This window comes from Necator americanus, chromosome V (genome assembly GCF_031761385.1).
Source record: "Necator americanus strain Aroian chromosome V, whole genome shotgun sequence".
Taxonomy (NCBI): Eukaryota; Metazoa; Nematoda; class Chromadorea; order Rhabditida; family Ancylostomatidae; genus Necator; species Necator americanus.
Window position 1 is genome coordinate 26309564 of NC_087375.1, and position 27501 is coordinate 26337064.

Here is a 27501-nt window from a genome sequence, read left to right on the forward strand (position 1 = left end):
ATTTAAAGTTCTAACACCCAGTCATGTCTATTGGTGAGCCCCCATGGTTTGATATACTGGTCTCTGTTGAATTTTGTCTCTGGGAGATCACGCATTTTAAGTAGGTTCTCCCATCCGCTTGACTGTGTAAATATTTGTTGTCTGTTGAAATTCAAATCGATGTTCGAATTAATTCTTGGGAACGTTGAGATTATTTGCACATCACAATTTGAATGAATATTGAAATCAAATGAGATATTTTTGTCACGTATTATAGGAGTGTACCCTTCTTTTTACTTTACTTCACTTTCACTCGTTTTCGTTGATAAGTATCCGAAAATTAAACGGATAAGTTCGAGTGGTATTCTTAAGAATGTTGCTCAATGTTGCTGCAAAATTATTTATATGGGCAATAGGGCACGTAGTTGAAGAGTAGTGTGTAGTAAAGAGATTATTAGAACAAGATATGAAGCTGAAAAACGAAATGAATGTTCTAGTAGTACTGTATGAAGATGAAATGAAAGTAAAAAGCAGAAAATACTACGAAACAAACTGCATGAAGGCGCATGAAGGGTGTCTGCGGCGGCTACTGACTAATTTACAGTAGCCGACTTACTGCAACTAGCAGCTAATGCTCTAGCCGTTTCAAACGTTTAGTTAATGCATAGGATTTCTAGATGGAGTTGGTGTGTAATAAATTTGTCTGAATGTGTCCCGTCTGAATTGGAAATTGGAAGGATACATACTTTTTTTTCTTCGAAGACGTTTATCGCGAGTCATAGCCTTCTCTTTTATGAATTCAGAACTACAGTTATGTAACAAACATTAACTGGTATATTGAAAAGAATCAGATACAATTTTGTTCAGGAGTTTCAACGAGCTTACCTGAAACTATCCATGAGTGTATCTCAGACTCCAAATTAAAAGACGGTATGCTGTGAGACTTTTTTCTTTGAAAACAGATCTATTATTCGTTGAACCTTTGTGTAGATTTTATCTTGGATAAAATAGTGCTGACTAGATTCCGACGGAGATCATCTTGAATCTACAATCTTGCTTTTTCTACTGTACTCTTCATTATCGTAGTGGGTAGATGTTTTATTTGTTGTTCGGTACCACTCAAGCCTACTTGATTCATTCTCTGAGTGATCAGAGGTTTCAATGTATATAGTCGAGTCCAAAATTTAAGATGTCTTATGAAGCGATCAGTGAGTCTGAGAAATGCCAAGGGTGCGATAGCTGGTTTTGAATCGATATCAAGGAAAGATTTGCGACAACACACTTTAGCTGGATTCTGCGAGCGCATCATGTAAGACATCTCATATTGTTGTTTTGATTGTAATCGCTTAAGATGATTTTAAACAAATGTTGGAACCGTTAGCTGCAGCTTAGGCTTCTCATTGTTTAGAAATCCTTCGTTTCGGCAAATTGAGAGATGAGGTAAGTGGTTATAATGCCTAGCAGGCGAGAGAAAGTGTTCCATATTTCAATCACTATTGCAGTTCTGGTGCCACTAAAGTTCAGATAGTTCTATAATTGATTTCAATTGTGCTCGTAAAGTCAACCTGTTTGTAAGGTCTCGTCTTTGTTGGTTAGTAGTTTTTATTAATTAAAAAACTGTCCTTGTCTTCTTATTGCTGTGTTCGCAGTTCGTCTTTTGTATTTTGTTAAATTCATTGATGAAGTTCTTTTCTTAATTATGACAGTTCATAATGCTCTTCATGTATATATTTTGAGAAATAATCTTTATTTAAGGAGACTATCTCCGAGAAAAAATCTGGAAATTAACCCAGATTGGTGTCCCTTCTAAAAACCTATTTATTCGCATTCTATGCCTCACTGAGAAGTTTCGTATTCCTGGAACTTCTCTTGGAAAGTTTTTGTAAAACGTTCGTCGAATACCTTGTTTCATGTTTTAAGGTTAATCATTCACCTTAGTCGTCGTTTTTGTTTTCAATAGATAATTACTTTTGGAATGTTATTCTCTTCCTCTTTCCCAAGCCACTTTACACTTTTGATTCTTCAGTGCAAAGTTGCGGAAAGTTCCAGTGGCATCGACCAGCCCCGCAAGTCATTGTATAAGCCAACATGTTTCATAGAAATTCAATGATACCAAATTGCAGTCAAACGCATTTGACTTTAAAATGATGTTTGCAGTTGATTTTTTTTACATTCAAAAGTATAGGAGTTGCAATCTCCTTACTAATTACACCGAACGGCCTCGATCTCTATCTGTCGCTGCTGAGGTGATTTTTACTACACCTCTACGATCTTGCCTACGAAGATGAGATTTTCGCCTGATATGGGGCTCTAACATTCGTTGCACAATGAAATTTTGCTTGCGTGTGAGGTTCATTCTTCTGGAATAGGTGGATACCACTTATGAATCTACTCTAAATCCCGTCTCCTTTTCGTCAAAGGACTGATGCTCTTCCTGAATCTTTGTTTCTTTTATTTTCGATTGCAAACCAGAGAATTTGGAAGCTGAAATTCTATCGACTTGTATTGCTCTGGACACCCTTCCTTCGTACATTTAAATGTACCGATCCACATTGCTAGATCATTATTTCCTCTACTTTACCTTGGCAAAATTTCCGTTTGAAAAGTAGGTATGTTAGATGTCTTCTGGGTGGTCATTTCTGGTTTTTATCTGTGTAGTTGGAGCTTATAATAAGAATTCTATGAGGTATGCGAGAGAAAACTTTTACTATATGGGGAAACGGAAGAATTTGCAGCAATTGTTACATCTAATGCAGTTACCGTTTCGATCATCCTTCTGTGCTTGTGATCCAAGATGAGACATACAAAGCGCAAGCGTTGCTCGGCGTTTATGCTTGGAAAAGAACTGAAAGAAATGCTGCTGTAAATATCTCCTGTTTTAATGCATGGTTTTCTAAGAAGTGTGGTGGAAACAATCAAAAAAATCTGACGTTAGTGACAGAATCACCTTATAGCCAGCATACCACGAATCTGAGGTGGTGCGGATTTCAGGTGGAGTATCCGTATACGGGGTCGTAGATTATGGAGACGGGGGTAGTTCCGCTCATCTCTCCCTGCATCATTGCAAACAGCCGCCTATATAATTCTGTTTTGCACGACGCCAACTATTGCAACGCTCCACCCCTTGCGCCGCCTCCGCCCTGCGATTCGTCGAAAATCAATTCGGACTGCCCCGATAGGCAGTAAGGAACGCTTCGCGTGCAAGGGTGGCGCGCTGCAATAGAAGGTATCGTACAAAAAACATTCAGGGGCCGGTTGCTTGCAGTGATTCAGGGAGAGTTGAGCGGAACCACCTCGGTCTCCATAATCTACGAACCCATATACGGATACTCGATCTGAAATCCGTAGCACACCAGTTTCGTGGTATGCTGCATTTAAGTGCACATTTTTTGGCACAAAAGCTAGAAAACTTAGTACGCACACTAGCACTTTGTCGCAGGGCAAAATATGTTTTGAAATCGAGTGCACCATTTTCATTGATGACGTATAACTACTATGCCTTCTAATCTTTCTGCATTTCACTGCAATTTCCTATGAGAGTGGGAACTTTTTCATTACGTTTTGAAAAAAAAATCCTTGAAATTCGTCGACTTCATGTTTTTAATTATTGTTGTCCTACTTTTTTTTTAAAGATCCACACTGAGAGTGGATGTCCTGCTCCTTGCTCTTTCTCCCCTTTTTTATTTGAGTTTGAGCTAATTATTTGAAACATTAATGAGTGCTCACATTTTTGCGTATGCAACGCAAAATATACGCAAATTTCTGTTCTGTTCTTTGGCAGACGGCAATTCTATGTACGTTGTTTAACGTAGTAGAAATACAAAGTTAATTTGCTGCATAATGCTTTCGTTGTGTCACGGTAGGTATTTTTTAAGTCACTTCTATAAAGTTACCGTTTACATACTGTAGAATTTCTTTTGCAGATTCTCTTCCAGCCTTGTGAGCCATTGTGTTGTTTTCCTCTGCGGGGGTATTTTCTCTAGGAAAATGACTTCTGTTCTGCAATTTTTTTTGCCTGGAATTGAAATTTGAGAAGCAAAGATTAAGGAAAGCTTTAAAACAAGTTAGCTTCTTTAATTTCTATGTAATATCACTATTGAAATGTCGAGAAGAAACTAGAGCGCTTGAAAAATTGAAACATGGATTTTTCAACTGCTCTGTATCATTGCATTTGTGGATTTCGTGTCTCTGACACCGGTGTGGCCCAGTCGACCACCGCTCGCTCTTTGTCAAAAAAATGGAAATTTCAAAACAATTTATATATTATTAGATTTCTCTCCTCTATGAAAAATCTGTTCTAGTCTATCGAAATAACGTTGAGAAGGGAGCGTAATGACGCCAACTATTCGCCGAAAACCTAACATTCCCAGAGGTTATGGTTGAAGAAGTATTTAAGAACTCAAAATGTACTGTCCTTTGTCAGTATATATTCTGTGATCTCACTTCTCAATAAAATCTTAGTTTTTTTCTTCTTAGATCAATTCGTATTTTCTTGAACAGTTGTCTCAAAGATTGGATATCGAGTCACTGTGTGCGGTCCTGTGCAGAAGTGGACGAAAAATAGGCAGTCGTTTTGTCAACCAGATATCGGTCAGAGTAATTTTGGAATACGTTTCATAAACCTGATTGACTACCTCCCTGAGTTGTGTAAACAGCTCGATTTGTTCCAATGATATCCCGCGAATGTCATGAGAATACCACCGCAAAATCCCGATTAAGTGTTTTTACTCTAATACCTATCCGTATCGGTCGATATTGCCTACGTTTTCGTGCAATGTTTCCTAAAGCAGGATTTCGCTAAAAATCATACCAAGTGTACTAAGGATAAATGATGCTTGTTTTTTTTGTGGTACTACATTGATATGTCAAGAAAGCACCAAGAAACTTAGAAGTACCATAAAGTGAGAACGGGTGAAGTAATAGCTACGGTCTCATCTTCACATCTGTTTTTATCTTGGTCTGAACATTCGCTTGGAATTCTCCAAAAGATTCACCCAGACCTTACACCCGCTCGATGCTGTAGAAAAGAAAACGGAGAAAAGCCCTTGAAGCCAATATCTGCAGTTTCCAAGGAAAAGAAAAGAATTAATTGAATTTGTTTAGACTTTTCGAACATCACAGACAGGCTCGAAAAAGTTCTGAAAGGCTGTGGTTGCAAATTGGTTGTCGCCCATCAATTTTAGCCACCCAGCCATGATTCATCGATACGTTACCATGTCCACAATTTTTCCTGTTGTCCTAAGGATCCCAACTACAAGAAAAAGCAAACATGATTGCAGCATACCTAAACGAGTTGTGTATTTTCACGTTTTTGGCTAGTTTCCTTACCCTATAGTTTTTTTTTTGAAATTTTATCTCATCTCATCCTTTTGCTTTTGCCCTCGCTTATAGCAGTTAGCGCAGTTGTATAAGAGGTTCTGCTGCACCTCTACAGCTTGGTGGTTCAAAGCCTTTTGAGATCGACTAGGCTTTTCAGTATGGATAAAGTGGTATCAAATTCAATTTTCTTAGAGGATATGCAACTTGGTACAGCCGGCGGTTAGCCGGCGCAAGTCATCGTACAAGCCGCATGTGTGTTCATAATCCTCGGTGATTTTGAATTGAAGTCACACTCATGGCGTATCCTAGAGGAGTTTATCAACGCCGAGCACTTTAATTACTATCCAGAAATTCTAGCAGGCATTTCGCTCAAAACCTTATTTAATCATTAGCCTCGTTGTTCAGTGAGATTTTTTTTGAAGCTATTATTATGAATTTAATAATGACTGATAAGGCATGAGTAACGCAGTCGGTAAGGGGTTCCGCTGTGACTGCACATTCGATCGATGGTTAGAAACCCCCCTAGAGTCAACCATGCTTTTCATCCCTTCGACAAATTGGTAAAGCGTTGGTGCATCCTAAGCGGATTGATTAACGCCAGATACTTTATCCCTTATCTTTTGTAATGATTTAACATGAACAACGGTTATGAGCGGGAACAATGGGGTGTACTACTTGCTTAATATCACATCTGTGTACGCAAATTTGTGCAAACATTACAAGTATGAATGCTGTATTTGAGTTTGGCTTTCACTTCTCTCTCATTCGTCGCTTTTCGTTTTTAATAAGGAATTATTATTTTAGTGAGATTTCTCACACATTATTGTGCAAAAATGTGTCACTGTTTCGTGAGGCGGATTTCATTTCTGCGATCTTTCGGAAGGAACAACTGTCTTTTCAGGTAGGATCCTGAGAAAGGAAATGTTTCTGTTTATTCTACGTGCAGAGTTGTGCATAGGCGATCACATATGAACAACCAACGATCAGGGGTTCAAAATTCTGAGGATATCCGATTTTGGAAGGGCCTAAAAACAATTTGGTTAGCTGATTCGTTGAAAGAGTTTTATTGAGAACGAACCCTCAGATTTGCAGCACTCTGCAATTTGCAGAAGTTCAATCAGGCAGTAGTGATAGTATTTGTGTGCTTTACATTGCTTTATTTACATTATCTTTTTCTGGTATTGTGAAAGGTCGTTAGTCTTCTGAACGTCTATCAGATATTTGTTCTTTTTAGATCTTATTATCTCCCCGTGGGGGAACAAAACCCTCTTTCTTATATTTCATCTCACTCGGTTTTACGTTTTTTTACATTTACATAATAAAATTTTTTACATTGATCCAGTTGTTTTTCGCTCGAAAAAGACTTTCGAGATGACCACTTTGCCAGGAGCCGTTTTGTATTATTCTGTATTTGCTAGGAGCATGTCTTCTCTCAATCTCTAATCCTTGGTTAGAGATCCTGCTTTGTTCCTTAGTTTCTGTTGTTGAAAGAACCTCTATAGCTCAACAACTCGCAGGAATAAACATATTTTTGAAAAAGAAGCAAATCTTACTAATAGAAGTAGTAACCTTTTTGCCGTCTCCTCAACATTTACTTTTCAGCAGCTCAGGAACAATTTTTTCTTTCATTTGAGTGGAATTTGTAATACACAAACCCAAATCCTAAATAGTGAAAGCGAAAGGTTTCTGAAATAAACAATGAGCATTTGATGGTTGTTAGTTCGTTTCCACTTCTATTTTTTTCGAACTCACGTATGATAATATGCATGAATGAAAACAGACGAATAATGAATATATCCATAAAGTTTCGACTGTATTAAATCATAACACACGATAAGCAGAACAATCGACGGGCATTCAAATTCGAATTTTTTGTGAACTGTGACTGTCTGGACGAGATACCGTTACGCCAAGAGTTTACAGTATCCTTTTCGTCGCTTAGTGATAGAGTTATGATGTCTGTGTGCGGCCTGTAGGTTCAAGGCCACATGGGCAACTCTGAATAGTAGCCGGCAATGTCACTCTCCCGAACAGCCTCACGTGTAACTATTTATTCAGACATTCTAGGTGTTCCTTTAAGATAAAGAAAAAAAGTACCTTCTCTCTTTAATATGTGTATAGCAATTTAGTCTACTCCCTTTCGTTTTGTCATAAACCTCTCCTTCTTCTTCTTCCTCTTCAGCTTCTGTCCTGTTTTTTTTTAGAAAGAAATCGTCTTAGATTCAGTTTAAAGATATTGACACGGTTGTACCATCCTTATTTTCGCTAAAAATTTTTCTCAGTTGACGTTAGCATTTGTATTGTCTTTAACGGTAACATTTTTGATATTTGTGTACACCAGTAAGTTTTCCTAATACAGCTTTTCTACGCATTCAGTTTTTTGGCCTACGCATTTATATCGCATTTTGTTTAGGGGGATTCTCTCTCTTTCTTCATTTGAAGTTTTGTTGGGAGAGGTGTTCAGGCTGAAAAAGCGCGTGCATTATTTTTTCCTCGTAGATTAGCATCTCTAAAGAGCGCAGTTCCGGGTTCTCTCGAAACACGCCCGCTTTTTTCCAGTCTTCTCGCTTTGTTAGCTCTCGCTTAACTGTATACGTTGTGGATCCAATAAACAGGTATTTTTAGGTTCAACGACAGAGTATCTGAAGATCTAAGAGGACGTATAAAAGATGTCGTCTCAGGACGTCCGAACCCATATACGCTATGGGTTACCTGTGAGTGTCGTTTTATTGCTTTTACGCGAGTTATTTTACTGGTTTGTTGTTGAGATTGACATAATGTTTTACTCCCTCTGAGGGGATTTACATATGAGAGTAGGTGGACTTTGTCACTGGGGGTACCGTTCCCTATCGCAAAATATTTGCCATTTTTGCTATTTTTAGAGATTTCAAAGCGGTGAAGGTTTTCTTTGAAACAGCTATTAAGGAAGCTTTGGCGTGGACATTTTTATTCGGTATTTTTCTATGAATGTTATAGCTTTTTATCATAGGTTTAGTTTAAAAAATATACTAAGAAATCCTCCAAAAGCAATTAGCAGATGTATTTCGCACTGCGTCGTGGAGGAGATTTGTGACATAAAGAGGGAAACTCCATCAACGAATGACACCTGCTTTTTAATAACGAAAAGTGACGACGAACGTTGCTTGTCCAGATGCTGTGGCAAGGAAAGGCAGAAGAAGGCGTGTGATTGCTGCTGAGGACAGTGTATTGACTATAGACAAAGATCTTGTGTTTATGTCAGTCGAACAACCTGTGTGCATTCCATAAATTTACACGGTAACTAAGAAACCAACGTGAGTTTCCAAATGGTGGCAGAACAAAGGATTTGCATTAGAATTGTATCGATAGCTAATAATTATTCAAGAATTTACATTCCGTTTAATTGGATTGCTACGTTCTTCACATTAACGATATGTTCATGGTCAAAGACCAAGTACAGCGTTTCTTACCTATTCCTGCAATTTATTCATCAATTTTATTTGTGCTCATTTTTATAGTAGTTTTAATTAGGCGATAGTAGTAACGTTTATGTATGTGCCACATCAATTTGTCAACGTAAACATTAAAAAGTGGATAGAGAGCCGCTCGGTTTTGCCAAGATCTTAGAAAGTTCTTACAGGTCATCTGGAAAACAAAAGCACCTGCTGCTATTTTAGTACTTGTAGGTTTCATGTCAATTTATTTGATTAGCTATTGAATCATCGCTGTCTCTGTTGGATGATGTGATGGTATGTTTGCTTGGCCGCTAAATCGTCTCTTTTCTAAAGCTGTCAAAATTAAGCGCAGCATGTGTTCTAGACAGTTTTTGTTTGATCTCTGACTATTTTCACTGAGTTTCTCTGAGGTAGTACTGGTAATGCACAGTGATATAACTTTCACTAGCTTCGATTTTTAAATACTCACTGATTTGATCGTTCCGAATCAGAATAACCGAATCAATGAGTGACTGTCACCAATTTGGTTGTTACCTTCGGGAAACTCAGTATTGAGTAGAACAGCAAAAGTGCTTGTTTATAGCGACTGCGGCAAGAACTGCAGTTAAACTGTAATTAACGTCCCTGCAATTTCTGTGCATTGATGGAGAGTTCGCTTTCTAGATTTTTTTATTTTTTCACTTCCTTCATCTCTGGCATTGGAATTCTAGAACTCCTTACTGGCTGGAACTCGTCCTTTGGTTGAGTGAAGTTATAATGATCGAGAAGTGCATCAGTTGTGGGTAGAAACCTAAGCCTCCTGTTTTTTCCCGTTCATATTGCTAATTTTGTGAGCTTTTGCTTCCATAGGGGCAGGGATTTTCTACGTCTCTTCCTTTAAATAGAATTTTCTCTACGAATGATCATTCGCTACTATTTTTGTGACTAATCTTGTGAAGAACATTCTAGTGCCATATCGCAGCTGTGCGATCTACATATTTACATACAGGGCAGCTTTGTAGGTAGATTTTCTGTCTCTTTTAAGAGAAAGAGAAGGAAGTGTGAAAGAATGGAAGGAATTTGGGGAAGTGGGTGTTTTACTTGACTTTCATGCTATTTACCACTCTTGAGAACGAGTCGAGCACTGCTTTCAAACGTTGCATGCCCATATTAGTGTAACACACCATAGAAAACAATGGAAAATTGCTTTAAGACTAAGTCTTGGCACTTCTCGATCACGTTATTTAACTTCAGATGTCTTTGGAAAGGTCCAGGTTTATATGCTCTGAGTTCCGCACGTTCCTGCTCCACTCTCTGTGCACTATTTTGTCTTTGCATGAATTCTGATTAGATTTTATATGTCTCTTTCCTTCTGAAATTGAAATTGATCGTTGAAATTTGCAGAGCATTGTAATAGTAATGTTACCGACATCGGAAACACTGTGGCAGTATGCATGTTGGTATTTCGATCGTGTGAGTTTATTGGAATAGTTGAAACAAAAGGATTTTCAAAGGTGTGCGAAAAGAATGCTACTGCGTTCGTTTTAATCCCATACGTTTTGTTTATCGTGAGCGCTATCGTAGGATTTGAAGACTACTTTTGTAGTCGGAGGGTACAAGAGTGATTAGAAGTACAGAGTAGTTGGGAAAGAAGTATTATTCACACGTCTACGGAAGAGTAAGATGTACCGAACGTATTTAGAAGTGATGTTTCATTCTAGTGTACACTGTTGGTTATGGAGCACATATTTGTGGCTTTTTACAGCAGGAGCATTTGAGTTTGCATTGAGGATACCCAGCCAGCTTTAAAAAACTGCTAAATAATTCACTAGGAAACGCTTAATGTCGTAAATTGAAGAAAAGAAATGGATGTAAAAATAGATGACAAAATGGATAATAAGATAATAAAATAGGTAATAAAAATATTGATAGTGTCATGTTTTTGTTGCATTTAATATGCTTTGATTAGGACCATACTAGATAACTATTTGGCCACTAGGAAAGGATTTCCGTGCCAACATTAAATCCCCTTCCTCGAAGATTTTAAAACAATCCCATATTGTGCCTTCTAAATCATCATCGTGCTTCACTTAGCTTTAAATAATTCGCTTCGATTCACTCTGGTAATCTCAAGGAAGCTCATTTCATCTGCTATAGTGTTGATTGCTTGTCTTGTTAACATCAATTTCACTTGTCCTTTATTACGGATGGTTTACAATTCAATGCTTTCTCAGGGGCAGTGTTCATTTTTCACTTTTCACTTCTTTCCAGTAGTATAGTCGCGTCAAAACCACATGAAACTTGGTGCAATTACTTACAATTGTAATTGGCTGTGCTTGAAGCGCACAGCGGAGCTAACCGTTCTGGGACGAGGTGGGACTATGGTGAACTGCAGTGGTGCTACCAAAAGTCCCTGCTCCATCCTAACTGCTACGCTCCACCGGAGCGCATCGAGCGCAACCACTTACGCAACCGCACCGATATTCAGGTCTTTTTGACCCGACTACAGCAGCTCTTTATAGTTTTTTGTTTCTAGTAGCAGAATTATTGATCATTCAAGTGTGCGGGCTAGTATGAAAGTCACAGCGGAAGTATGTACATAGCACTTCCTTTTAAGTCCAGGAATTAGAGACCTCAAAACTACTACAGGACTCAACGAAGCAACTCATAACGCCTTTGCGAAGGATAAAGTAGAAGCTTATACATGTATAGCGCCGGTATAGCACAGTGGTAGAGAATCACCATTTTGTTTAAAGATCGAGGTTCGACACTACGAATGCTTAATAAGCCAGTCATTACATAGACCACACACGCATTTACTAACCTCTACGTTCCGAATTGAAATTGAATGCGTTGGATCATCTCAAGGGTATTCTGCTCAAATGGGGTAGTTACAAACAATTTGTGGTATTACCACTATATGTGTACCATAAAAGTTCTAAAAGTTGACAAAACTTAATTCAGCATGAAAAACTAAAACAACTATCTTGTAGCGGCAGAAGTATTCTTTCAAATAGCATGTTACATAACGCTAAAATTTTTTTGTGGTGCGCGAGTTTAAATAATAAACACCGTTTCTTATACATCAACCTAATAACTCTCTTCTTGCTTCATTCTTTTTTATTTGGGTTAGTTGTGACCTACGATGCCGCTACTCAAGTGCGATAATTAACTGAATCGAACTCTAATGATAAGACGAAGAGGATTGAAAAATGGTTGCAATTTAAATCTAAAAAATTTAAATCTAAAACTAACATTTAGTACACTGCCGAATGTTTTTTGAAAGCGCTGCAAAATAAAATATCGGTGAGTTAGTACAATTCAACATAAAACTAGTTTGCTCTGATATCCTGTAGCCAAACACATTGTTCATTATTCTTGGATATTTGCATTCTATATCGCAGACGACTAACGCTTTAAGCTTCTACAGTGTAGTTTTATGCAAAGCCTTTTTTGTATTCATAATGAGCGTTTTTAATCTCTTATATTGCAGCAAGAACGAGAAATATGAAACGTAGTAATTTTTTTCCATAGTTTTCTTTCCATTCTGCTCGCACTCTCGCTTCAATTAGCAGCTATGGGCGCAGATTCTCACTTATTAGCTATAATAATTGTTTTCAAATAGATCGAAATACTTGCAGCGTAAATTCCGTAAAGAACCAATACGATCTTTGTTGTGTTTTACCGATGCATGTTTGAGCTTAGAAAATAATAAATAAATTTTGCGCTGTAAAGAAATTTTGGCTCACTGTTGTCCGAAAGTGTAGATGTACTCGCAGATCCGACCGTTGGGCGTGACTTCTCGTGGATTTCAGTTTTTAGCCGGTATCCACGACATGCTTTTGCTGTCAGCACCTGCTTTCACGAGCAATTTAACTGATTCTGCCCTCATGTCGATATGGCATGGGAATGCGGTGAGTGTATGGATTACTTTGACGTTTTCTCAGTAGTACATATATTTCTTACTATAGTCAATGGTAAAAAGTCGTGACGTTTTATGTCCACGTATAGCATCCAGGAAGTATTCAGTTTTTTTTTCCAAATCTTATGACCATTAGCTGTTCTATTCGTTGATGATGTACCTTGAACCGAACATCTTTTTTGCATTTAATTCGAGCGAAATGCTCACTGTTATGATAGCAAACCTCTGCGCTTAATCCAACCTGATCAGAAGTAGTAGTTCCTAAGTTAGGTACGTATTTTCCGACTTTGGATTTTCAAATATGAAGGGAAAAGCAGCAGGAAAACGACAAACCTCAGAAGACGATATACATGTAGGTACGTAGAAGTTGGGCTACACGCCATGGAAACGCTGTGACGCGATATCGCATCATCATCATTTCTGCACATTAAAACCGGCACAAGAGCGAACGGATTAGCACAATTTTGGAGAAACTCGTTGCAAATTAATCCTTGAGAATGTGGGAATTTCCTTCGAGTTCTCTTCGTGAGCATGCTCATTTTACAAGACCGTCTAGGAATTCCCTTATTTAATTCGCTCCTCTTTCTTAACTTTCTCAGCTTTTAAAGAGTTTCCATGTAGTTAAAGGTGTTTTGCAAAGGGGTATAAAGGTTCGTAGATGTTGTTTTGGCCAAACCATAATTTAGAGTACTTTGTTTCAGACAAATTTGCCATACGAATTCAGGATCCTCTTGAAAGGGATTGTGATTTTCCGAATGCTGCAGCGTATTCTTTTTTTTGCTATCAGTGACCTCAAATACACTTTTAGAGAAAAGAGAACTTGTATTTTCCAATTTTGGTTACAAAATAAATGCGTACAACGGGGGGAAGATAAAAAACCACGGTTTCTTTGAAAAGAAGGACTTGAATCTCCATCGAGGTGTCTAAGAGCCTTATAGCGTATAATTATAAGCTGATAAATCGAAACAACTCGTACGTTCATGTTTCTCTATGTCTGAGCGTTTCCTTTTCGTCTCCTTTGTGGAATTCCCGCATTTGCCTTTGTTATTATAATCGCTGTTTCTACGTTTTTCTGTTATTTGTAAAAAGGTGTTGTGTGGCTATTAAACATTGTTAAAGACTCGCAAAAGTTCGCTTGACATTATTTAGGCCCTAAATTCCCTAAATCCATCATTTTGCTGCAAATATGTAGTCCTTTAGTTCCCAAAGGTTACAATTTTTTAGGCTTTTGTTCCGTTTGTTGATACCTGTTTTCAAAATTGTCCGAATGGATTTTTTTCTGATTAGTCCGTGTTTTAACAGAGTTTTTGCAATGTTGCGATAACAACAACTGTTTACCGTGACCGCTTTGACCTTCTTCGATTTAATGAACACCTAAATCAATGCATAACAGCAATCGATTTGTAGTTCTGGATGACTAGTGGTTTAATGGATTCACATTTTTTTATTTTTCATTTCCATGTGCATCGTTGCGTAAAAGGTCTCTAATACTAGGCATTTCGAGGTTTCGAATATCACTGTTGTCTCGGACACACATGACATCCGTGACTGTGCTCCGTCGACCCTGTATATGTATGTGCATAGGATTAAATTCCATCACTAGTACGGGTATTATGAGTTGCTTTGTCGAAAAGTCTCTAGTATTCTTGAGGTCTCTGATTCCTGAATTTAGTGTTTTGTCTTTTTCTTACTCTGGTAATTGCAAACTTCGTCCCAAAGCTCATTACTGCTGGAAAGAGCTCAGCATAGAAAATCTCCCGAAAGCCGCTTTTAATAAAATATGGAATTGGAAGTCATATGTAAAAATAACTAGGAATGCTAATGTTAGTCTAAATCCGAGAATAAGAGATCTCAAAAGTACTGGAAACCTCAGTGGCTGTGGTCAGCGTGAAGTTGGAAATAAGTAGGATGAATAAAAATATTAAGGGAAGACAGTGGAAACAAATGTTGAGGAAATAATTTAAAAAAAAGCAAATCCTACTATCGTTGTTAGATAGGAATCATGTGAAGAAACCACAAAGGCTATAGATAGACTTTGTGTCATTTTTCCCCTAACCATTTTACTTTTGTCGAATACAAAATTGCGATGTCTATCAACATTTTTGTCTGTGGTCTGTGTCTTGGAGGGTTGTAAGAGATGAATGAGTTTCCATTGAAACTAAGTGTGCTGTGGCTGAGTCCAGGCGCAGTCCATTTGATCCTAATATGGTGAAGATACAAATACCCGCAAAACTAAAACTTCAGAAAGAAAAATTTTCAGTCCGTTCAAACGTCTTGATGATCTCTGCTTCCCATCTGTTTTGTTATTCGTAATATTTCGGAAGAATTCTTCATTTTTGATCTATCCGATTCGCCTATTTCTTCTAGCAGTGCATCAGCATGCGCCATGTGCTTCTTTCAGGAGTTCAGTTGCGAGTATTCTTACAAAGTTGACTTAATACGGAATGCTACCACATTGTTGCCTTAAAATAATCCTCATTCTTAAACCGGACGTAGTCAGGATAATAATTGTTTTTGTAGTGAGCTAATAATAAACGTGAAATTAATACTAAGCTAGTTAGAAACTTAAAACAATTTGATAACGTCTTTGACGTATGACGTACGAAAATGTTCGAAATATTTGATTTTTTGATTGCTGCATCAATGATCCCGCAAATCCCTCATAATCCTTCCATGGGACTGATCAGTAGGGATGTTCTTGGTTTACTGCGAATTTTAAAGCTGATCTTCTGAGTTCTCGAAAATCCGTTTATTTTTTTTATCATCATTCCCTATAGCAGTATAACTACATCGATTTCTCACCGTTTCGATCCTTCTTCTTTCTTCATGCCCTGAGGAACACATGAAGAATATATTTAAGTAATTATAGATTAGATTATAAAAAGTTAACTGAAACACCCGAAGGAGAATGCTACACTTGAAACGGTCCAATAATAAATAGGGAGCAATCTTCGTATTTTGGAAGCGTTGTTTTTGAGCGTCAGCGCACCGATGTTGGATCCCAAACTTGAAGATAAGGGTTTCTGTGAGAATTTCCTTACAAATGGAGCTACAGTTAAAATTCTCTCTTGTGTTTTGGAACTGCGGCATACTTCCGTCCATATTTTCTATGAGCCTGTCTGCGAGGTTTTTAGATGGAACCTTTATTCGCCGGTCGTTTAGATTTTTCGTGGTCTTCGCAGGTGCAGTATTCCACGGCCGTGTATCGCTGCTGGTAGCTCCCACTTGCCGCTGCCAGTATGCCAAAAACTCAAAAACAAACTCATTCGTTGAGGTCAGAGCAGGCAACTAAGGTTCTATTGAAAAATCGCGTAGACACGGGAGGAGAAAACGTTGCTGCAATTGTTAATCACGAATATAACAAAATTTTTGCACAATTAAACCTTTTCTGTGTTATGACAGAATCAGTGCTATTACTGCTGCGGTGTTCGCAATGTAACGGAATTTGTGTAGGTACGGTATACGTAACTGCAGTATTAATTTCTCCATGTTGGGTGCCTTTGGCGAAACTATTTACGTATTCAAATTCTATGAGGAAAATACTTCCCCCATTCCAGGAGAAAAAACCCATTCCAGGAGAAAAAAAAACATCCCTTTGAGACTGAGAATACATAAATAACACATAATGAGTTCTCTTCTAAATTGTGTGCTCAAACTGGCTGTTGGATCTAGATTTTAAAATAACATGATAAGAATAGGGAATTTAATTAATTTAATTTCCTAATTTCTTTCTTTAGGCTAATTTCTTTAGAATTCAATTTAATATGAAGCGATTTAATGATCAAAATGGGATCCAGACATCAGCTAAGCAAACAAGCCAGTATTGAATGAGATTTTGGAAGATACATTGTTTAAAATACAGTTCTTACAAAAGCTGCAATGTACGAGTACATATAGGAATGACGTTGGCTCGCTAACGTTCTGTTCTAAGGTCTCCTGCATTTTCGCGTCTTTTTCACAGGAATTTTCAGTGAGATTTACAACAGTTTTCTTTCTTATCTAGCTTTATTTTTTTATTTCTCGTCTATTTAGATATAACTAGTTATTCTGGTTGTAGTAATTGTAGTTCACAAAGAGATCAAAGAGATAATTAATCGTATGCATCAATAGAGATATTTAGTCATACAAAAGACTCCAAAACATTTTTATACGTCGTATTACACTTCTATAACTGAGTTGTGTAGATGATTTTGATCTGGAACGAAATCTGTAAGAATTTTTCAAAGTGATGTTTGTTGATTAGCTCATGCACACCTTTATTTCGTAAGGAAGGTGTTGATCTGTGTTTTTGCACAGGTGCTATCTACATCTACAGATCTCGCATTTCTGTAATCGTGCGTAACTCTGTAAATGAAATCAACGCCGGGTCTGTTACAGATAGTATCGCCGCCATGTTTTTATAGCAATAACGTGAATTTTCGATCTGGCGAGGCCTTCGATCTTTCAACGATGTTTTTTTATTAGCTAAGAAGTGGGGCCTGGTAATTTACAATCTCATTTATCCTCCGGCCGCTACCAATTAATATCCGCCAAGATTTTATATTGATCCAGACGTTATGTAATTTAATCCAACTATGAAGAAGGGCAAACTGCTACTGAGAAGGAAAGAAGAGAGGATGATTCCAATAGTAACACCTTCTGATCTAGTATATAATGTGTACTCTCTGTTTCTCTCTGAGTGATTCACACTCGGATCATTCTACGTGAGGTATGCATCACATTATATTTAACGAAGTCAAGGGAATGATGTGAAAGTGCAGTTTTGCTTATACTTGCGAAAAAGTGAAGTTTCTGAAATGATTACCTATTCGTTGGAGATGTATCATGTCTAGTTTTAGGTCTTTGCTAGACGAATCCCAGGAAGTTCCTCAATTCTTTCGAAGAATTACATCACACATTTTTTTGTTTGGATTGCTCCCTTCCTAATAACGTTGGAAAGTTTTTATTGATTTGCTTGAGCTGTAGTCAAGATTAGTAGTAATCCTTCTCCATTGAAGGCATCACCCCACGAAGCTGAGATGGTGCGGATTTCAGGTGAAGTATTCGTATACGGGATCGTAGATTATTGAGAGAAGGGTGATTCCGTTCATTTCTTCCTAATTGCCGTAAAAAAAAAGACCCGGAAGATACGACTTCGAGCAATCCGGCGCGCTTTTTTCTACAACCCCAGCACTGTGCATGTGCCACATCTTCCGGCCGTTTTTTACGGCAATTGGGAAGAAATGGATGGAATCACCCTGCTCTCCATAGTCTAGGACCCCGTATAGGAACTCTCTACCTGAAATCCGCACCACCCCAGATTCGTGGGGTGATACCTTCAACTGACAGTTAACGTTTTGGCGTTATCTCTTTTGTCAGAGCTGGAAAATCAAAATCATCAGTGACGTGTCCTCTCAGGTGCCTCATCATCCTACAGAAAACATTCAAACGATAGGCAAGCTCAGAGAACTGTCATCGGGTGGTGATAACCTCATTTGCTAAATCTGGTGACGCAATGTTTGAAGGGGATAACAGGGTCATAATCAAGTACATGTTGGAAACTACAGCCTTCCATGTTAACTGAACTTAGAGATTTTCACACAAACCTGTAGCAGCACCCAGAGTTTTCAATCAAAACTTCGTCACCAATCAAACATATTTTGTGTATCCACTATTATCGCTGTTGAGAAAACATTTAGTGCAGAATTTTGACTAGGGAATTTTTGAGGAATTTCTGTTGTGGTAATTACCGAGCACGAGAGCACTTGTAAAAAGTATTTTAGAGAGTTTAGAAAACCAGAAATGAAGAATGACCAATAGAACAACAAATTCAAAAAATAAAGTGAAATAATTTAAATAGATTCATTAAAGGGTTGAATCTTGTGATGCACGTATCCGTATGCCTTCGGAATGTTTGCCGGCAAAATAAAGATCCACTTTATTTGATTCATTAAGGGATGTTGGAGTCCCTTAATGCGGAGTTCATGTGAGGTGCACAAGCAGCAGATGAATGGTGATTAATGAATGGTGAATGATTGATGGTGAAAAGCCTAAATCCAAAAAACCAAATTAAAATCACGAACTCAACATATCTATGTGGATTTTCACGAACTTGAGCAAGTTGGCAAGCGCGTTGGATGCACTGAAAATGCATCAATCAGCATTCTACGAACATGAATAAATTTATAAATAATGTCTGGAATCCCTTAGTCTAATTACGAGTTAACACCTTCGTTCCTCGATCGATTCCCCTGATATGCCCATGCGGTTCATATATCGCATACTAAATACGTGATCACGAGTCTTCCTTAACAATCCAGTCTTCCTATACCGTTGATCTCCCCATTCCCTCCAATACTCTGATCTCTACTTGATTCTCATTTTCAAATCTTACCTGACTCTAAGATTGTTTTTGTATGTGAACTAATTATAGTATTTTTATATTTACCAAATGAACAAATAATTAAGCAAATTGGCATAGAACGTAGATTTCTCTTCGAAATTGTTAATTTTGCAATTCCCCCAATAATTTAGCTGTTCAGTGGCTTCTAATCATTATTATAGACTTTGAGCTCTCAAAATTCTATTAAACATTGTTTATTTTGCTAAAATTGCATAGTGTTGCATAGTTATATAGAATTGATTTTGTTCTATGCGTATGGAGAGCTTCTACGTGTTCAGGATGAGAATAGCATTAGCATGTACGTCCATTTTTTCAAGTGTTTTTGAAGTAACTTTAAAACGTAAATGCTAAACGAAACGTTAGCTGTTAGTAAAAAAAGGTGGATACCAATCTTAACTGCAGCTCAAGCAACCCAATAAAAAGCTACGTATTCAACATACATAGTTGACAAGAACTTGGTTACGAACATATATAAATCTTCTGAACAATAGTCGATTTCCTCTCTAGCGAACGGCTCTTGCTATTTAGATGGAAGCACTAAAGGCATCACCCCACGAATCTGAGGTAGTACGGACTTTAGGTGGAGTATTCGTATACGGGATAGTAGATTATGGAGAGGGGATGATTCCGTCCATTTCTTCCTAATTGCCGTAAAAAACGGTCCGGAAGATGCGGTGCGTGCACAAGGCTGGTGCGCTCCAGTCGACCCCGTTGTAGAAAATAGCGCGCTGGATCGCTCGAAGCCGTTTTGTCCGGGCCGTTTTTTACAACAATTAGGAAGAAATGGACGGAATCACCCTTCTCTCCATAATCTACGATCCCGTATGGAAATACTCCACCTGAAATCCGTACCACCTCAGATTCGTGGGGTGATGGCTTTAACGGGGCGCCTCCCATCAGTATCCCTTCCGAAAAGAACTTTTTACCAGCAACACAAGTAAATCTTTACATTTTCTCTTTTCCTCCGAGTATGAACTGCCTAGAAATGGAGCGGCGAAAGTCGTTGATCTATGAAATATTTTAATTCCTATTTTTTTTCTGATGGGTCTTTTGTGGTACTCTATTACTCTTATGCTAAGTACATTTTTTTGTTTTTTGTTTTTGTTTTTGTCCCTTTTTGATTTGCGCAATGGTTTTGCAGAAGCATTGACCGCTTAATTTTACCTTTGTCTTTTTCCGTTTCCGAAAACGCCGCCGTTTCTATCTTAGAGCCATATAGTTGATAGAGCTACATACGTAGACTTTTTTCTGTTCTTTTATATCATCTTTCTAGAATATTAAACATTTTGTGATTTCGATGATAGCTACATTTTGTATGATTACAATGGCACAGCATTCCCCCCCCCCCCAGGCCTTTCGCAGTGTTGATCAATTCTCTTCTTCCTCTTCTTTGATCTTATTTTTCTACTTATTTTACTCGAACTATCCACATGAATATATGTTTGAGGTTTTACTCAATAGAGCTTCAAAAACCTTATGGGTTTTCAATGTGAAGTCCTCTCTAGAAGATAGATAGTACATTACATTTTCTTCCCATCAGTTTCTCAATTTTCACGCGAAATTGTTTCTTGTTTATGAAACTATTGTGGTTAAAATTGGAGTGTGGTAAATTTCTTGGTTTTGAATTTTGATTAAAATATAGAACAGCGATGGTGTCAGAACATTGCTCCATAAGGATTTATTTGCTAGTGGTTGCATTTGAAAAAACTCTTATGCGATCCACTAGATTTTATAAGTTGTGTATTGTTGAACAAAGGCTGACCATATTCATTATGTGCTAGAACATTCGCTAACACGACCAGCTTTTATCGCTTCGCTTCATCTCTGTACTCTCGCGGACCGTTCCCTGTCGCCCATGTTGCAGTTCCAGAAATCATCCGGATCTAAACTATGCGAATTTGATCGTATACACCCAATGCTGCTTTGTCTTCCCATTTGTTTTGCTCGCGAATTTGCACGTGCATAGTGATAACGTTTGCAACAATCTACAATTATGTCTGTTACAGTAATCTCAGATATTTCCCTTCCTATCATTCATTCTTGATTATACGAGGACACTTCCAAACATCAAGACCTTTTGGATAGATAAATACTGTGTTTGTACCAGAATTGTGCCAGGATGAACTCCACCTCTTTAACGGACTCATTACGTTCGCCCGTGTCCATGATAGATGTATACGTATACTCGATGATGCTGTGGAAGTTGATGCAATCAGTAAGTTGGTGGAGTAGGCGACAGTAACGAAAAAATTTGTGGGAGACATGCCCTGTAAACTATATGAATGATCAATGTTTATAGGTTGGACAGGAGTACAGTGCACTTTTCTTATAAAATGATGAAAATATGTTGAAGAATATTATGATTGTGTTGTTCAAGTTAATCAGGATAAAATCCATTTGAGAGCCAGACCTTGATTTATTGCCAGAAGTAGAAAAACAAGAATTTAGGTACAGGGCACGAAGAACGCAATTTTATGTTCTTTCTAGGATTTCTAAAATTATGCACTCGTTTCAATCTACCCTAACAATCTCATCAATGACAATAAGCTTATGTTGGTTCAAAATGGCAAGGATTCATACAAACTATAAACCGTCAATAAAAGTAATGATAGAGACCATATCCTGTAACTTCGGATTTTTCCGCATGCCATCAGAGCAATTTTGTGAACTCGTAAATAATGTAAAGGTTCCAAAAAGTCTACACGTAGTCCAGCTGTTCCATCACGAATTGAGAATCGTCAATGCACGCGCTTTTTCAAGATTACACCATTTTGAGCCATGGTTTTAACAATGCGTCCATATTTTGCACAGATCTTGTTGTATTACTGAGTCGAGCAATTACACAGACCTTACCGTGTGCCTGCTGCACTGTGTTTATTATTACCATAGAAAACCTTTATATTTCTTATTCATTATTACATTGTTGCAGCTCATTATTCATTAATTCATTATTACAGTTTCGGAGTAACATATAGTGAGATTCACACATTGGTGACATCAAATAGATATACACGGGTACTCCTTACATACCATGTACTCTTTTGTATGATGGAATCGAGCTGGGTGGTAGTCTTTTGAATTTAAAAGGGTTTATAGAAACGGAATGAAGTTTTACGGTGTCCGGATTCCTTCGCGTTATGCATGTCAATGTCTGGATTTAGGCACGGGAGATGTCACCAGACGAGCAGCCCTGGGTGATCAAACTGTTAATAATACTGCTTGGATATGCAAGCGTGATCGTACCAACTTTTCTTCTCATCTGCTTCATCCGACGGAAATATGCAGGTATGAAAGTTTTCAGGAAGTTGACATTCGTTTCAGGGTGTTAATCGCAAGGATTTCAACGATTTACTGTAAAAAGTATAAAATACAATAAGAAACATTAGGGTTCCTGCGATTGCAAGGATTGAGTCCATGAAATCTATTTGCAAGAAATGTACATTCCTCTAATGGTGAGAAACATTTTTTATCGAAAGGATAGACTTTATTTTACAAAAAACTGATCTGATATGTTCGAGTATTAGATTGGCTGTGGCAATCGTCCGAATTTCATCGTCTGCTCGGATACTTAGCGAGGAAAAAGCTATCCTCACGGATGTTCAAAAGTTTTGGTTCATTCACGGAAAATTGTTCATGTATTCAGTCGGCGATATCACCGAGGGCGCTCGAGAAAAAATGGCCATGACTTCGGAAACTTTTCCGGAAGTTTGTTCGAATTCAACGACGATCAAATACACCGTTTCAGTAAAAACACTTATGATGAGTTTTATATGAGTTTGAGCGTGAAATGGTCTCTGGTCTTTTCTATCCACCTTTCGAGCACATAGGACAGCATATAACTACCGTAGGAGTTTCGGCACTTTATTTGCATTATTTATTTCGGATAACAGTGACATAATGGGGCACGACGCAAAACGGTGGGTTGATGGGAGAGAACAAAGCTGTGGATTTGGACGCGCTTTAGTTACGTTAGTTAAGTTTGAGAGTTACGCTTTACGATGAAACACGTCAATTTATATTCGTACACACTTTTGTCCGAACCAAATCATGTGCTTTGGAATGGTGTTTTTGGCGGTTAGTTTTGCCCTGCCCATAGGACTAAGACGGTTTTCGAGAATTAATCCACCAGAAGCGGATTTTTGAGCTCAAGTTAACAGCAGCGAGCTTTGCCAACAAAGGGTAAAGGATAAAGAGCGCAGCGAGATCAATCCCTCTGAAGATGCGCCTACACGTTCAACTTCAACTCAGACTTCGTTTGAGGTTTATGAACGCAATGACGGGGCTAACCGATGTGCCACATCAGTATTTTTGTACTCCCAGACTAGTCTGGTCTGGAACCTATTTATCGACCACAGAGGAATGAAAGGTTTGGTTTGGGCTAGGGCTGATTTGAATCTCGATTGTAGCCACAGTGGAACCTCTTATCGACTGAGCTGCTCCCTCCATTCCTACTCCCTTGCTTTACCGATGTCTACACTTTTCTCAAAAGCTGTACTTTTGGGAGTTGTGATTTTGCTATGTATGTTAGCGTTTTGAACCTTATATAGATGTGCTCATCTACAGTCATTTCATTGAAGCGCTCCTTCTTGAAAAAATGTCTTTCAGCATCAGAGCCAAGGAATACGTTTGGAAGATTTCTCCGGTCATTTGCAATTGGAAATGAGAATTATCAATTATTGGAGACAACTACTGGGAAACAATCCACGACACCGGAAATGCGAAATCTTTTAAAAGACGCAATTATGTTGCTGTTTTTCTTTTCTGGTATTCAGGTAAGGTTTTTTCTGCGTTACCATTTTAGCGATATAGAACTGGTTTTGTACGTTGTAGTGTACTTTGGTGATGATGGGTTTTTTGCAAGAACGTATCATAACAAGAGGTTATACGGTCCACAATTCTTTGGTGGTGAGTCGCCCGGTTTCAATGATATTTACTGCTTGCTGTTCAACTTTTCTATCAAGTATCTCCATGAAACAGTGCATTTTAAGGTGGACCAATTTGGCGACGCACAATTTCTGGTGTTCTGCAATCGTGTTGTAGCCATATTCGTATGCACAATTGTCTTGATGATCACATGGAGAAGGTTAGCGAATTTGTGCGAGTGTACATCTACGAAATACAAACATCCTGGTTCGACTCGGATAGCCGAGTATCAATAAACAAATAGATCTAAGATATAGATCTTTTGGAGATTTTTACCTCCAACCTCGTTTAGCTTCTGTCCTTTTTCCGTTTCGGTTCCATTTAGTAGCGTAGACGTTTGAGAGTTATTAACTTGTCTCGTATCTTGGCGTCTGAGGAACTCACAGTGGATGACAGAGCACATAATTCCTTTGTCGAATTGAGCCATTTTTACAATCGAGCTGGACATACACTGCTGATGTACTTGTGGAAGGTTCCAAGCTGCAGTTATTTGCTGTTCCGGAGTTTAAATCATATTATGCTTTGTTTCATTTCAATATTATTCGATGATTTGTGATGAAATTTGAGAACAAATCTTATTGCATATAGGATCAAGTCACAAGCTCAATCAGAACTATTCATCTGTGTTTGAACAAGGTGCCTCGTGAACGTGATGCGCATTCAACATTTGATTCAAGAACATATTTTCAATGAACACCAGTTATTCACGCTTTTATCAAGACTAAAGACTTAAAGACTATCCATCCAGTAATGGATGCGGAACATCCTCGTGAGACGTCCACATTTGATCTTTCTACGCCAGCAATTAACATTTACAAATAACCAGGGACGGTTACGCAAATGCGATGTAAAAGTTTTGAAATTCAGACATTCATTTAATATTGCATCGATTTTCAATGGCGCTAGTGTTCATTTCTGATAGTTTCATCCGCACAATGGTCTGTATTTCAGAAACGCTAGTTTCTGATCTGCGCTGACGATAAGCACTTCTAAAATCGGGTTATCCGTGCCGTCTTCAGTCCACTGTGAGATATGACGGTTCTTCTCATTTGGAATGAGACAAAATCTGCTACTAAGACCTTTCGTGCTAACAAAAATTTTCGTAAAAGTTGGCGATATAACTGCATCGGAAAATACACTATTTGTTATATAAATAAAGCAACCTTTGTGACAACAACGTACTTTGTAGGATGTGAAACTGAATGTTTTAGGCAGCCACCTCATGTGCAACCATTGTATGTTCACTCGTATACTTCAATTTCGAATACGATGTCCACTTGGTGTCAGTACGAAGCACTCAAATACGTCTCTTTCCCTACTCAGGTGCGACTTGACTAATTAATCTGTCTCACAAATTTTCTACCTACATCAATATTTTGTGTTTAGACTATTTGCAAGACTTCAAAAGTGGTTGTGACAATGTTGATGGGTTTAATACTACGCGGTCAACGCTATTCATATCAAGAGTGGAGTTGCGGTGGAGCTGTAGGCCTAGGTGCCAGTCTCTTTCTTCTGAGCAGTGGTCGAAGTCGTGCCGAAGGTGTTGTAACGTCGGTGGGTATACCACGAGATAGGAAACTTTGGCGCGATTTTATAATTTCGATTTCTTCCTTTAGATCTCAGGAATGCTCTTAATGATTGGGTACTTACTGTTCGACTCGTACACATTGAACTACCAAAAAAAGTTGTTTGACAAGAAGCCGAAGATCTCTAAGTATCAGGTATGTAGTTGCAAGCACTGACTCCAGATTTAGTCAGATTAATAGTGCTGCGGAGGTGACATTTACTATTGCTGTTGCGTAACTCAGATGATGATGGGTGTGAACGTCTTCTCAGCGATTCTCTGCGCTGTTTCTCTCATTGAACAGGGAACTCTTTTCTCATCCATAGAATTTGCGCTGCATCACGAAAACTTTGCTCGAGACGCATTCTTCCTTAGTTTATCAGGAGCCACAGGACAGGTATGTTTTAATGACTTTTTTAAATCGTATCTTTCTATTTTCACCTGGACCCTTGAGCCCAGCTACCATAACCACTAACGCAAATTCGCAGAAACTCTAAGATTAACTAGGTAAATTCGCTTCAGGAAGGCACAACCTCGCTTTTTTGTTTAACTGACTGCCGACGTACCTCTGCGAAATCGAATATTTGTGATCTCAGACATACTTAGGCGCGATAATAGGATTTACTGATTTTCCAATGATTGCCCATTGAAGATGGCAATATTTGGAGATGTTTCTGTTAAAAGTGACTACCCAATAATTACGGAAATTATTCTGCAGAAACGAAAAGAAGATGCAAATACATGTTTCTTGCATGACGTTCACTTATAGGGATTGAAGTTGTGAATTGTTGTAGTGTGTTTCTTCGTGCTTTTAATACTTCTGTTGTTTCTAAATTTCTTTTCTAGACAAAAAAAATGAAATAGAACTACCACATGGAAAATCACTGATAAAATTGCAATTGTTTTTTCCAGTGTTTTTGACTGATTAACTAATATAATTTTACGTTTCTTCACAAAATACTTGATTTTTCGTAACTGAAATTGAAACAGTTATAACTGTTTATAATCGATATAGTATCGTCACGAACATCAATATAGCCGAGATTGTCAGCTATGAGACTATGCTATTTTAGAGAACTTAACTTTTTCTGAAGTTGTAGCAATGGAAATTTCTGTGAGGGAATACTTTTCATCAACTACAGAAAAGGGAAGTGTTCTGGATTGTTTTCACATGTACTCTAAGCTAAACGTAGATTGTTTTTCGCAAAGATTATCTTATCATTATAATATAGAGTTTATTACAGCTCTTCATTTATTCTACAATTGAAAAATTTGGCCCTATCGTCTTCGCAGTAATGATGACTATACGACAAGTAAGGGAATCTCAATTATCAATTCGTTCCCTACCTCGTGAAGACTGCATTACTCTTTCATTTGCTATAACGCTATGATGAGTTATTGCAGATGTTATCGATTCTGTTATCATCGTTCTACTACGGTCACTCTCTATCAAGCTGGTCTTTGGTAGGGTTCGCCATCGTGTTTTCCGCGATTTTCCTGGACATATACAGGCGATATTTCGAGAGGAGACGAGCAACGATCAGGCAGTAGTATAGTATAGTATAATATATGATTGTTATCTGATCATCGCCCTTTTTTAGGATTCCTTAGCCCAGTAATTTCAGTAATGTATTACAAGCCATTTGTTAACAATTCTGGTTTTGTTGCATTTCGCACAATGTTATTTGACAAATTCCTGCATAACTGTACAGAACACCTTGCAAAATATTATGTTTGCCCTGCTAGAATCGAGTCGTAGGTAGATTTTCAATTTTAATTCTCTTTCTATACAATTCTAGTCCGTTCTGCAAACCATTGCTTAGGCATAACCTACTTGCAGCATATTGCTAACTAACTACTATTTTATGTCATGAACCTCATTTCTTGATTGTTCTAATTTTTGACCACGCAATCCGTTAAGCTTAACTGCTACGTGCCTCTATGAACACTCATGTTGTCGAATCGATAATGTTATGCGGGTTTAATGTTATGTGATGAA

General features: G+C 38.0%; 1 protein-coding gene across 2 annotated transcripts; it reads left to right on the top strand.

The window, feature by feature from the left end:
• Positions 1-23: 23 nt before the first annotated feature.
• On the top strand, positions 24-27053 carry RB195_015278 (uncharacterized protein; the record flags this gene model as incomplete). Of its 2 annotated transcripts, XM_064205912.1 has the most annotated exons (11): positions 7968-8012; positions 22177-22300; positions 23621-23787; positions 23846-23920; positions 24004-24098; positions 25150-25261; positions 25325-25492; positions 25555-25659; positions 25747-25899; positions 26747-26815; positions 26907-27053. In XM_064205912.1, 11 exons carry the CDS (start codon positions 7968-7970, stop codon positions 27051-27053), a joined length of 1260 nt encoding a protein of 419 aa, XP_064061794.1. The 2 variants fall into 2 exon arrangements, with proteins under 2 accessions (XP_064061793.1, XP_064061794.1); XM_064205913.1 differs by lacking the exons at positions 22177-22300; positions 23621-23787; positions 23846-23920; ... (5 more) ...; positions 26747-26815; positions 26907-27053 and adding exons at positions 24-33; positions 847-909; positions 6103-6199; positions 8450-8565 and having other exon boundaries at positions 7924-8012.
• Positions 27054-27501: the final 448 nt, after the last annotated feature.